Genomic DNA, 13,062 nt, shown 5'->3' on the forward strand with positions numbered 1-13,062 from the left:
TTTTTGTAGAAATGAGAACGATATTTCAGATTTTAAAAGAAATAACCTATTTTCTCAAACATTTGTTGTAAATAACAATTGGGAAGACGTCAGTCTTGCATTTAAATCACTTTTATTCAAGACTAATAATTAATAATAAATCACAAATGTAAAAGAATTGACGAACAATGTTTAAAGATGAATATTTTTCGTACTTCTTCTATTTTCGTAATGGACTTCCGCGTATCAAACCCCAAACGTAATCATCCCCATCATCCGTCGCATCTTGGTGAAAACTTTTTCCTTTTTCTTCGGAATAGGCACTCGTATTAGCTATCAACCAGAAAACTTCAAGACTTATTTATCAACGTAAAAATGACGACAACAAACTTTATGTATAATAAATACAGGTTTTCATTATTATTCGATGTGTAGAATCGAAATTTATTTCTCTCCATAGAAACTCAAAAAAAAAGAAGAACTTTTTTCACGTTGACCTGTGTAATTTGACCGATATGATATAGTCACGAACTTCAAACACTTGCACACTTTGCTTTTACCTCGATGATTCAAGCTCTGCTAATATTCGACTAATTTCGAACGTAACGTAATATAAAATTCTGGAATGTAGATAGAAAATAAATATGTTCCTGGCCAATAACAACAAGGTCGTTGGTAAAAAGGGTTCACTGGCCAAGCGTGCGCGGAGTGTACGTGTCGGGTGGTATATGATTGCGTTTCCCATTTCTTTTAGTCACGCAGCAAATATTTTTCGCACGCATGGCCGGATGACCACGAGAAGTGTTTTTCCGTTGAGAAAAATGCCTGCATTCATCGTTCCTCATTTTCGCTCTGTCTCCGATGACTGGGCAGAAGAAACCGAGTTTAGAACATGCCATTCCCAACACGATTTGTCGAGCCATGGAGGTTCAATTCGGCTTCGAAATTGGGTCCGTAAAAGACACGTGACAAATAAGCATAAAAATGGCGATGATTACTCAGGGTTAGTTTTACACGGGTGTATAGTTGAGCGAAATGTCAAGCGCGAAGCTCTCGGCCGAGACACCCGAGGGAAATCAGGACAACGAATTTATGTATCATTTTCACATTAATATACACAGGCGACACGCGTATCTACGTGTTTGATTTCACACGCGTATGTGTGTATAATACGTATATATCGTAGGTGGGTATACGGCAATATACCGGGTGTCGTAGATAATCACGTGTAACGACGGATAACAAACTCCCCGTGGGCATCGCGAATAATTAATTTTAAGGTAGGTATTCCGGATGGCCGCGATGCAAAACCTTGACAGTTAAAACGACGGTGAGGCGAATCAAAAGGCAAGGCGCATAGCTCCGGCGACCCGGTGGAGCCGTTTAATTCTGTATGGATTTGGAACATGACTGCCCACCCATCGATTCCCGTGCTTCAAGACGATTGCGTATCGTCGTTAAAAATCGAGGCATTACAAGAGTCCGTGCAGGCATCTTATTAACTCGTAATCGACGTCGAGTGTGGGTAGGTTATACAAATATCAGTCGGTTGTTGAAGAAAAAATAAAAAATAAACCGCGGCAGATTAATGGAATTCAAAATATCATGTTTTCGAGTTTTTAGCTCGGGGCCGTACAGCCGAGAGGAGATGTGAAAACAAATTATACGGAGTCAATAAGACGATGATGATCGCGGGTAAATATCGCGTTGACATCACCGTCTGCACAATATACGTAATAACAATTAAAGAAAGTTGAAAGAAGAAGAAGAAGAAGAAAATGAAAACAAACAAAATACAAAAACAAACAATCACTCACCCCATGAACGACGAGCAGGATGAAAAGGCAGTGCACCGCTCTCATGATTATCTACGCAGCAGCTCCAGTTTTAGGTTTAAGGTTGCGATAATGCAAAGGCGAAAGAGACCTCGCCTCGATCCTCGGGCGTTGCAGCGTAAATCCGGTCGACTCTTTGAAATCTGCAGCGTTGATTTTCCGTCGCTCACAAGCTGTGCTTGACGACAGGCAGGTAGGTAAGTCGAGACTGGTCTTCTTGAAAAGACTTCTCTTGTAACGGTTTCGGAGCCTCCTATCCCACCCACACAAACATACTCTCGTGACTCACTCACACAGAGTGGTTACAGCCGACTTAATTGAGATACATACACGCGTCTCCTTCGGCCACGTCTTGACACGCACGACGTGCATCCGTGATTCGTATGTAGTACGCAAGTAAGTCAGTTTGCCGCGTTCGTGTGTCCTGACTAACGATTCGAATCCTATACGCACACACCTACGATAATGTGTGCATGGGTGTGATGCGATACACGGACGTACGTATTATTGGTGATCGCGATGCCCGGAGGAAAGGATATTGCCAGCAGTTTTTTTAACCGTGCCTCGGATCGGAGGTGTCGTTCTCTCTCTCTCTCTCTCTATCTCTCTCTTTCTGTCTCTGCGCAAACCGATTGTGAGTTGGAAGGAAAGAAGATTGATATATTCGCATGAATATTATGTACCGTTCCTTAAAGTCGCTACGTATTTTTTTATACACTGAACGGGGAAATCGAGCCGCTCGTTTTACGACCTGTGCGCGTAATCGATCGTTATTCGGTATTCGTACGAATTCGATCATTACCCCAGACTGGCGTGTTTACGAACGCAAGGGAATTCCCACTCCGTTCGGTGTAACGTTAAATTAACCTATCGATTCTGGTGGTTTTTCCAGTTTTATTAAGCTCCAGACGTTGAACCGTGCCGGTGTGAGAGGGAAAGAAGACTCACGATCTATGGAGATCCACAACTTTACAAATAAAAATATTTCACGGCTTTCCGCGGGCGTTGTAATCCAGCAAATATATTAAATCAGTGGGTAATTTGGTGGTCAGTATTTGAGTGAAAAAGTCTGACTCGAGACGGAGACAAATTTATTCATCGCCAGTTTGAACGATCGTTCCTTGAACTCGGGAGTCGGATCGAAGGTCGAATAATTAACGAAAGACTTAAGCATGTGACGTCCGATAGAGAGATCCATCGATCCGATAACGGTCTAATGGAGGATGGAGTCGTATGCCGGAGGATCTGGGCCTTGTTACCTTGCGACGAGTGCAGGCTAAACGATGACATTGAACAAGATATTGCAGAGATGCGGGAACGTTAGACCTCGAGAGAAGTCCGGCAATTCTCAATGATAGATGGCACAAGGCGTAGGTACGAGCGGAGCGTTACACCCAACGCGTATACCTTATTATACACGTTCGTTTGCTCGCAAAGTTGCCGCGTAGTGTGCAGTCTGCTTAAAACAGCACGACCGGTTATGTTGTCGTCGAATTTTACCTTTTAAATTCCTGTATTAATTTACACTCGTTTACGTACCAGCCCGACGAGAAAGAAGAAGAGATGGCAAGGAGCGACTGAGCGACTTGAAAGGATCACGGGGAGAGAGAAAACACGTTTCTTGCGTGAGATTCCATCACGCCCTTTGATCACGTGCCGCACATTTTCCTATCGAGACACACCTTTTCTGCTACAACGTAGACTGGCTCGACAATGGAACCTGGGTCCGTTAAATTCACCCTGTGTTCATTTCCACTGGTGTGTAGTGTACGGAGACTCGAAGCTCGGTGTCTGTGCAGGAACGTCGAAGGACCATTAGGTGTACATCTTTCCAGATATTTTGTTCCTCTTGATGGAACCTGGACGTTTGAATCTTTGCCTATTTTCCTGACGCTTATAATCCATTTTACGTTCTCCCGGTAGCTGTTTACAATGATTGATTTCACTGCAGGATTAAATCATCTCTTTAGCCGATGGGGAACCGAGCGATTTAATACCGCCCACATTCCGTATACTGTTGAAAAAACGACATTGCTCAAGGCTCTTCGATACCTGTATATAATAGACCGTAACGCAACAGCCGGCTGGAACGGATATTGCGGTGAGTTAATCTCGTTAAATTTATCTCGAAGCGGTGGATATGGGGGCACCCCTATAATATCGTTCAGTGGCGATAAGAGTCTATAAAGCGGACAGGTTGGACTCGCTTCGTGTTAGACTTACGGCAAGCACACGTCCGGGAAGAGCATCGACGGAAGTTTATTGACAATCGTTAACTGCCGAATATCACGGTAAGGGAGTAAAGTCCGGCCATGCTGTCCGTCCCGTCGCTGCTGTTACTGCTAATTCTCTCGGTAAGAACACCCGCCACACTTTCTTCGTCAAAAGCACCAACGATCATTCGTTTCCAACACTCTGTTTCCAGGGCGCGAAAGTCAGCTCCAAACCCATCGAACGCGCCTCGGAAGGGGGTGCAGGGAATGAAATAGACACGGGGTTGCAGGGGGATTATAAGAGGGAAGCCGAGGTTGGGGAAGTTCCCGGAGCCTCGGCGAGGACGTCGAATGACCAGTTGACCTCTGGTGCGAAGAGGGTTTCGCCTCCGACGTCATCGACCTTGTTGGAAAATGTCACGGTGGACGACGGCGCGAAACGACCGCAAGGACTCGCCTGGATCCTGGCACCCTTTGCGCAGAAGGTTCAATTCTCACCCCAGACCTTCTTCCAGGACAGGATCGGAGAGCTCAAGGAGAGCTTGAGCCACCTCGGCTCGATCGTTTCCAACGATCAGGGCAACGGCAGCAAACAGTTCGCTAATGGGGCCCTCGCCAATCTGATTGGATTAAACGACTCCGGATTTTACACCAACAGGTTTGATCCTGCCGGGTTCTTCGGCGGCAACGGATGGTTCGCCAACAAAGGAGGCATCCTCGGTGGTCCTGGAGCCTTTGTTTCGACTGGCAGTATTCTCACGGACTATCCGACTGCTTATAGAAAATAACACCGAGCTACGCAACGAGAATCATACTTCAACTTGACCTGACAAAGTGGAAACTTTTTTTCTAAGAGTTTTCTCGGCATGTTTTATGGACGAGAAAAGCCCGTTGCCAGAAGAATGTATGTACGGTGTATATGGTTGGGATCTTTGGATGTTTGAATTTGAGAACGTCACCCCCCAAAGATAAAGCTTCATTTTTTACCTTTTTTGTTTTTGTGAAGTATATTCGTTGATTGAATATTCGTTTTTTAGCAGTTTATGGATTCAGCTTTCGATTCTACCTTCTACAAGAGATCGTAGAAGCTGGGGCTAAATTAAGGACGCAACGATGTAGATGCATACATTCTTCTGTATAATGGAAACACGGTTATTGGATTATACACTGCAAGGAAAAAGTCGTCAGTGAAAATCGCAAAGAATATCATTTCAAGCGGTCGTTGATACATGATTAGAAAAAAAAAAAGAAAACAATCAACTAATGGTATTCCATTGCCTGAAACAATATACTTTTGCGTTGAAAACTTGATGATTCCAACTGAATTTTTAAACTCCCTGGTGATATCTGATGGAATGTTACATACCTTGAAAGTTAACAATTAAATATAACGAAAATCACTCACTTTTACATTTTCTACTACGAATATCTAAAAGAATTCTGATCAAGTTCAACGTTTTTCTTCCCACCATGAAATTCGTGACATCTGAATGTACGTGAAAAACATTCATACGATTCCTACGACAGGATTTTTTGTTGCGGCCACCATTTCCCGCCTCGTAAACACTCTCGTTCGAACAATATATCGATTCTTGTAAAAATTTGATGAATTTCTCACAAAACGAAAATTAATTTATACATCTATTACAACCACCGCAGTTAAAAGAAAGAAAGAAAGAACGTGCGGTATCATTGGCGAGTGAAAATAAATCCGGTAACTCTCCGAAGTCTCGACGGCGAGTAAATTGAATATACATTACGATGAACGCTGACAATCAGCAGAGGTAAACTCTGTTCTCGTTACTCCAATTACGGCATTCAGATCACCGGGGATTCGCGGAGAAAGCGGAGATTTATTCAATCCGCAAACTAGAATAATATGTTGCGGGAATTGAATTCGCAGAGGGGTTCGGCCATTAGCGGAGAAAAGTTTAGCGAGTGATAAAACTTTCAGAGTTTGCGGGTAGTTCGAAAACTAGTGGGACGCTGGGGCCTAAGACTCTGGAGAGTTTAAAGTTGGCTGTTAACTGTAGATATTGTACACGTGTACAGGTATATACGGAGGAAAAGTTCGTTTCAGATTCGAAGGTGAACACCGTGGCTTAATCGCGAGCTCGTTTGCGTGAGCTTCGCAATTTTAAGAAAACTCCCCCTAGCTCCGCATGCTTACTCGGACAACTTTCGCCCTCTTTCTGATTCGTTGGGGGAAAAGTTGTTAAATAATCGTTTGGGGCGTGTAACCTGCAGTATCTGTCTCGCTTATGTACTTTCCATTTTATTTGCCCCCTTACACCCCCCCCCCCCCCCCCCCGATCAGCAAGGTTTTTCAATTTTCTTTGGAAAAATTATTGGAAGTTCCTGCTCATTATGATTGCAGCCCCTTGAATTAAGGGGAAAAATGTATACGTAGCTTTTGATATTTGAAGAGCGATCTCCTTTCTTCGGTTTATTATCAGCCCTCAGGATTGAATTGTTTGCTCAGTTCCTCGGCGGAGATTGACGATTGGTCACGAGCCAATTATCTAATAGCCGCGATGCTCTCGCGATGACGTGGCAGGATTGTTGAACGGAAGATTGTTGATTGTTAAATGAAGATTATCATCAGCGTACAACCGCGATAGAAATTTTCACACCTGTGTTGTACCGTGCAATTTATGTAAATAAATCGTTCCTCGTGAAGCTTACCGATTAATTATACTCGCGTAGGTTCGTACCTACCTACATACAACGTAACAACCTCGATGAATTAAATTATGCAATTTGCTTCGAACGACGTCTGTGACCCACTTCCTACACACAATTAATTATCCTTCAGATACGCTTCTAAATTCGGGGGATAAAAATACCCTAGGGTAAAATAATACCTTTCCGTCGAATTGATCTTAGCTGCGAAACGGACGGTAGGAATGAAAATTCCCCAAAGGATATTGGAAACGCATGAAATTTCTGTACACGAGACCCGAACACTCCGACGCCACTCGTCTCGATCCTCCGCCTGCGGGGAAAGGAAATGACGAGAAACGAGGTAAAGGAACGGGGCACGATCCTCGAGTCAAGTTGGCACCTGACCCCTTTTGACCTAATTGGCGACCCATTTCTGTGAATCAAGACACCGCCCTCGGTGCCGAGCGAATCCTTTCTCTACACGCCGAGTCAGCAACCGAGTCGAGGGCTCTGTCAATATCTCAAGAATGTTGATCACTGTGCCCGAAGTATCGGAAAACATTTGTACGATAAAAATCCACACCCCGCGATCGGTGATGAATATCGGAACAAAGTCATCGAATAATATTGTTTCAGGGAAGATTTGTTTTTTTTGTTTCCGACGAAACGAGTTATTCAATACTTATTTTCAACTGTGAAATAGATCAACCTGACGATTTCTCTCCCGACGTTTAATAGTATTATTGATAATAATAATAATAATAATAATAATAATAATAATAATAATAATGACAATAATAATGATCAAGCACGTAAACTGCAAAGTTCCGATGTCTCTCTTGAAAATTCACCCTTCCAAGGGTGGAAATACTACTCCACCCTCGTATTTCCCCCGGTTTCGCGATTGAATAAGTAAAGTGGCGTTCTTCGCCGTGTAAATTATACATATATCATCCCCGCAAAGTTCGCTCGTCGAGGTAGGTATAAAATTTTTCTGGCTGACTGAGGCCGCGTTTATTTGCGTTCATCCCACGTATATGACCCTAGATTTTTTCCGCCAAGCTTTCGCCCGGCCATATCGCTAATCGCGTAACGTTGGCCAGCGCGGAACTTTCGAAGGGAATTTCACCCCTGTTCGGATGTCAATCCGAAATCAGCGCTTCCTGTAGGATTCGGTGCGACCAAGCTAGAAATTACCCATTGCCGCGTGTGTGGAACCGATGAAAGGTGGACGAGCGAGCCGATAGGAAAAAAAAAGAGTAGTGCAGAGAGAGAGAGAGAGAGAGACAGAATGAAAAACACGCGCTAACGTAAAAAAAAAAAAAAAAAAAGGGAAAGTCGTCGGTGGGGAATTTAATTATGCGGGAGTCAGACGAGCGGGCGTTTTATCCTGCAGGTTGGCAGGGGCGGGTTGTCACATTTACGTTTACCAGTTTCTTGGTAAAAGGTAAAACTAATCATCCCGCAGGTAATTCTCATCTCGTCCCTTACCAACTTATTCGCCAACCTTCGCGTAATTGCATCTCCATATTTACGACCGGTAGCCCGGAGACTTATTGAGCTAAGAGCTCGCGAGAATTTCCCCGGCTATTCGATTTCTCGTATACCAAGACTCGTCTACTCCTGCGAGGACATCGTATAACGAATAACAGTTTCAAATTCTCGGTTAAAAGAGAGAGGGAGGGAGAGAGTAGAGTAGAGTTCATCGGGGCAAAACACCAGCAATCACGATCACGGCAAGTTTTAGAGATTCAAACAGCGAGCATCAATTCACATGTTCAACTTCATTATTCGTCGAGTGTTTTTTTCCACTCTTGTATCGTAAAACCATCTAAAACTTCGACGAACGCGATTTTATCAATTAATATCCCGTACCGTCAGCAGTATTAGATGAACTCTGCCTCGAGGATGGGATGAGCTGTGCAACTTGAGCGATGAAACAGTGTATCATCAAGAGTATTTATGATACCGGCAACGAGGCGTGGAAGGTTGCGCGCGTGTGGGTCGAAGGTGGTAGTGATTAATGAACTACCGAATACCCGACAACAATAATTGCTGTAAGTACTGGGCTAGATGTTAATCACACTGTTCGTAGGAACATCGACCGAGCCACTTTTGCTTTCGAAACAGGCTTCTAAGCGAATATGGAGCAATCAACAAGTTACGCCGGATCATTCAAGACCGCCAGTCCCTCGTCTAGGAACCCAGTCACACGTGTGTCGAACGTAAAAAATACACGTTACAACAAATAACGATCGCCTGGGTGGCGCTTCCGAGGGAAAAATCTACCAGCAGGATGCAGCTTCGTATCTTATCGTCAACACCGTGGATCCGTGAACCATGAAACCTCCCACGCAACGATTCGCATCCTGCAGGACCTGCAGACCTTTGTACTTTCCTGACATTTAACCAGACGACCCCCGTGTACTTCTATATTTACTTGTCCACCCCCGGGCTATCCGGTCGCAAATCCTGAGCCCTCCGCTTGAGCCATATCGCTTTTAAACCACCCACTCGTCGACTATGGTGTATGGTGTGTGTGGGTGACTTCCATGTAAAACCGCCAGATCGTACGTCGCGAAATTAGTGGGGAATGAAATTTGACTCGTACCTTTCGAGTAACTTGCGTTACTTTTCCGAGCATTAGCTGCGACTCGGTTTGAACTTTAGAGCACGGCGTTGTGTTTCCGATAATGTACTGATTCTGCTAACGAAATATGAATCTCTCTACTCCGCGACGACGCTCATGCTTTTACGGTGTGTTTTAGCTCTACCGATCCGATTAGCTGACGTCGAACCAATGCACTGAGGTCCATTGAAAGGTATTCATTTTTTCACCGGATACGGAGTGTCGATTCTGCATTCGCTACATCCGCGCAGGAACCGTGATAAAATTTCTACGGCAGGTTTATTACTCCGAACGTAACTTGCGCGAGGAGTATGTACAGTAAAAAAAAATTTCTAAGTATCGTCAATATGCGGTCCTTATCTATTGTCATCTTTTACCGTAACCGAAAGACAGTGTTCTGGATAGAAATTGAAAAAAAGGTTTTTATCTTTGACCAGAAGATCTAGTTTGTGTAACTATTTTTTCGGATAGCTATAGTTACTCGTACGGTATTTTTTTTTTTTTTTGTTGTAACTTTAGCGATGGTTCAATGATAGTTCAACAAGAACGTGATGATAACACCAGCTTACTCAAATCTACTAAACTCAACAAACGGATCAACGTTGACAATCACGAAACATACATTTTTCCCATACTTGCCTTCAATTCGAACAATATTTTGGTTTTATTGCCGCAATACACCCATCTTATCAGAATTTTCCAGTAAAGGCGAAAGGAATGAATGTTTTCATCGACTGTGAACCGTAAAAAACGGTGAAATTAAAATAGAAGAAAAGAATGGCTAGTCCATGATCTAGGCCTCTGATTGTGAAACTCGAATCGCCGCCGACTGAGGTGAAGATGAAGGCCATTTCAACCAGCCGGAGAGTCGGCAAGTTGAAATGGTAACCAACCGATTCCTTTTTTTGTACACTATAGCGTAAGATCTTGATTTTCGTTTTTTACCATTTTCTCGAAATATATCGCATATTGAATGGTTGTCAAGTATATGAAACAGGGGTAGAATTTTCTGACCAATCGATGGCCGATATCAATTTTGTAGAATTATTCTCCAATTGCGAGAAGAACGCAAATTTTGAAGAAAAAAAAAAAAAAATATTCAGTTTCTGAAACATGTTCAAAACATCTGAAAATCATTGAAGAAGCGTTTCTTTGTTGAAATACAGGTATCTTGAGTAAATATTTTCATTTTTAAGCGAACGGGTTAATTTCTATTATCCATCTCCTTCTTCTTCTTCTTCTTCTTCTTCCGCTTCTTTGTTACGGTAAATGAACTTTCGTCAATGGTATCGTTAAAGCCCCTTTATCGTCCGCGACGGAGCTACAGGATGACGAGGTACCTACAGGTGTGACACGGAACGTCGGATGGAGAGGTACTAACGCGGGTGCGAAGACGGAGAGTCTCGTCCTCGTCGTCGTCGTCGTCGTCGACGTCGACGTCACGTATAAACGGCGTGTGCGCGCGTCAGCGCAACTCGTACGTGTCAGGAGAGGCAGGAGGTCGAAGCAGTCGGCACCGGGCCGAGCGCCGAGACGCCCGCAAAGCAAAGCGTCGCCCTGAGGCGCGTCGACCGGGCGCACCATGCAAGAATTCGCAAGCTCGCTCGCCCTTCGAGCCGCAGAGTTGCGAGTGGCAGCCCTCGAGGGCTGGTAGAAGAAGTGGAGAAGAGAGAGCCGAGTGTTGATCGCGGTGTGTCGCGGGTGCGGATCGTCTCATCCCCGCTGTTCGACCCTCTGCTGTGAACCAAGGCCGCAAAGTAACGCCGTTAAAGAGGACCTTCCGGAACACGCGCGCCCCGCGGGACCTCCGCTCGCCTCTCGCGAGGACGAGGATGTTGACTAAACTCGCGGGCTCGAGATTTTTTACTTCGTTCAACTTCGTTGTCGCCTCGAGCGACGGCTGAAGGGGTTCAACGAAAATCCACTTTAACGACCCCCGAATTTGCTCCTAATTAAGGAATCTGAATCGAAATCCGTGCGACCAAAGCGATATCGTATATATCCCAGTGCGTTTCAATTACAAATCGTGCCTTGTATATCAGGTACGTTATCCATTGCAGTTTGAATGACGATCATTTTTGGCCTTTGTTAAAGCGTTATTTTACTCGCGGTCCGGTCGATGATTTTCAAAAATTTCAAACCTCAATTCGAATCGCCGAACGTAGGAAACATCGTGGTTGTGGCGCAAAATTTTCTTCAAATTAATACTGACGATACATATCCCGGATTTGTGAAAATTTTGGATTCTTTAAACAGTGCGCTCTTGGCGGAAAATAGTAACTTCAAATATCCTTGAGATCAATGTTATGCAAATTAAGCGACAAGACGTGATTATAGGCACTAATTGTGATTGAGATAGGTGAAGAGTTTCGCTTTGGCACGGGTTTTCATTTATACCTTTGGAGGCAATTTGGGGGTTGGCAAGGTCAAATGTCATCAATCCTATTAAGGGACGCCTTTCCATTGTCGCCGCTGTTTGCATCCCCTCTTGTTAATCCCGTTTGAAAGAGGGAAGCTAAAATTTTCGCGAACGAATTTTATTACATTGTGATGTTCTTTTTCGGACGAGAAGTGGAACATGTCTTTCTTCGCAAATTCCAAGATCCACCGAAGACGAAACTTCTCTACTTTCTGGAATAAAGAGACAAAAATGCCAACCACTTCTGATACTTGATTATAGTAATTGCTTAATTGCCTGCAGCGTGGCGATTGTCGAAAAATTTCATTTCTCCTCTTGCATGAAAAAAAACGATCGATTACAATCGCTCGCGACGGAAAATGGGTAGATCGAGGTATAGCACTGGCTGCATGGCGTGATCTAGATTCGTATATTTACCGGATTAGTCGTCTATTTCGGAAGGCAACATTACACACCTACGCAGTTTCTTGATTGCAATTTACTCGGCGGTAACGAGTGATTAATTAATCAATTAACTAACCCCGTCGATTCCCGCAGCACTCCAGGAAATCACAGCTAATCCACATATTCCTGTGAATATCATTTCCGACAACTTTCCCATGATGCCGTAACGGGCGTTTCGTATCAAATTTTCACCACAATCTAATTCCGCGTCGCAATCGAATGTCTCGTTTTATTTACCCGAAGTGCCTTGCAGCATTTTACGTATCTATTATACGTACGTACGTACCAGTCATAACGTCACTGTCGCAACGGTTTGACAATAATTTATTCCGGCGTTATCCGGTGTCACGGTTATAGAAAGCAACTATGCAAACAAAACTACGCCCACACAACTGCGGTGTACCTTACGTGTACGTGTGTTATACCTTCGCGATGACGGTGAACAACCAAGTTACTATAACGTTGTTAAAACCAAATCGATCCGCGGTTGCTCCGTGCGTTAATTCGAACCAGACGCGTACGTTATGTACGCGAGCTGAACGTTCCTGCTATTCCGGTTCATTTTTTCGATTCGCGAAGTGAATTGCTCGTTGCGTGGCTTTGGAAAGAAATAAGACTGGCAAAAGGAAGAGAAAGAGGAAAAAATAAAAATCAAATCAAATGAAATCAAACGCGGTAAAAGTTATACTAATCCATCACTCGCGGACCTCTTTTCCCGCATGACGCAACGGATTTGTAACCGTTCCACGTGCGAATGTTGCCCACACGCACACAAATATATATATATATATATATACATATATATATTATATATGTACATTTACATATTTTATCGTCAACCTTTTTTTTTTGGTTCTTTTTTTATCGCGGTCCACCACT

The 13,062-nt window shown here is 43.8% G+C and overlaps 2 protein-coding genes across 4 annotated transcripts in view; one reads left to right on the top strand and one right to left on the bottom strand.

Annotated features, from left to right (window-relative positions):
• LOC124177864 overlaps positions 1 to 13,062 on the bottom strand; it is a 65,279-nt gene that overhangs the window by 3,782 nt on the left and 48,435 nt on the right. For 2 of the 3 annotated variants that reach the window (XM_046560753.1, XM_046560754.1), the window contains exons 1-2: positions 1,797 to 2,181; positions 195 to 312 (exon numbers count right to left, since the gene is read on the bottom strand). Coding sequence is in view for 1 of the 3 variants with exons in the window: in XM_046560752.1 (XP_046416708.1) it covers positions 1,797 to 1,841 (45 nt within the window). In the remaining 2 variants the exon portion in view is untranslated. Of the gene's footprint in view, positions 1 to 194; positions 313 to 1,796; positions 2,182 to 13,062 lie in introns of those variants that run through there. The other variant, XM_046560752.1, reaches the window with a different exon arrangement.
• On the top strand, positions 4,040 to 6,659 carry LOC124177869. Its single transcript, XM_046560762.1, has 2 exons — positions 4,040 to 4,168; positions 4,240 to 6,659. Exons 1-2 carry the CDS (start codon positions 4,127 to 4,129, stop codon positions 4,813 to 4,815), a joined length of 618 nt encoding a protein of 205 aa, XP_046416718.1. The 5' UTR covers positions 4,040 to 4,126; the 3' UTR covers positions 4,816 to 6,659.

The sequence above is a fragment of the Neodiprion fabricii genome, chromosome 3 (genome assembly GCF_021155785.1).
Source record: "Neodiprion fabricii isolate iyNeoFabr1 chromosome 3, iyNeoFabr1.1, whole genome shotgun sequence".
Classification (NCBI taxonomy): domain Eukaryota; kingdom Metazoa; phylum Arthropoda; class Insecta; order Hymenoptera; family Diprionidae; genus Neodiprion; species Neodiprion fabricii.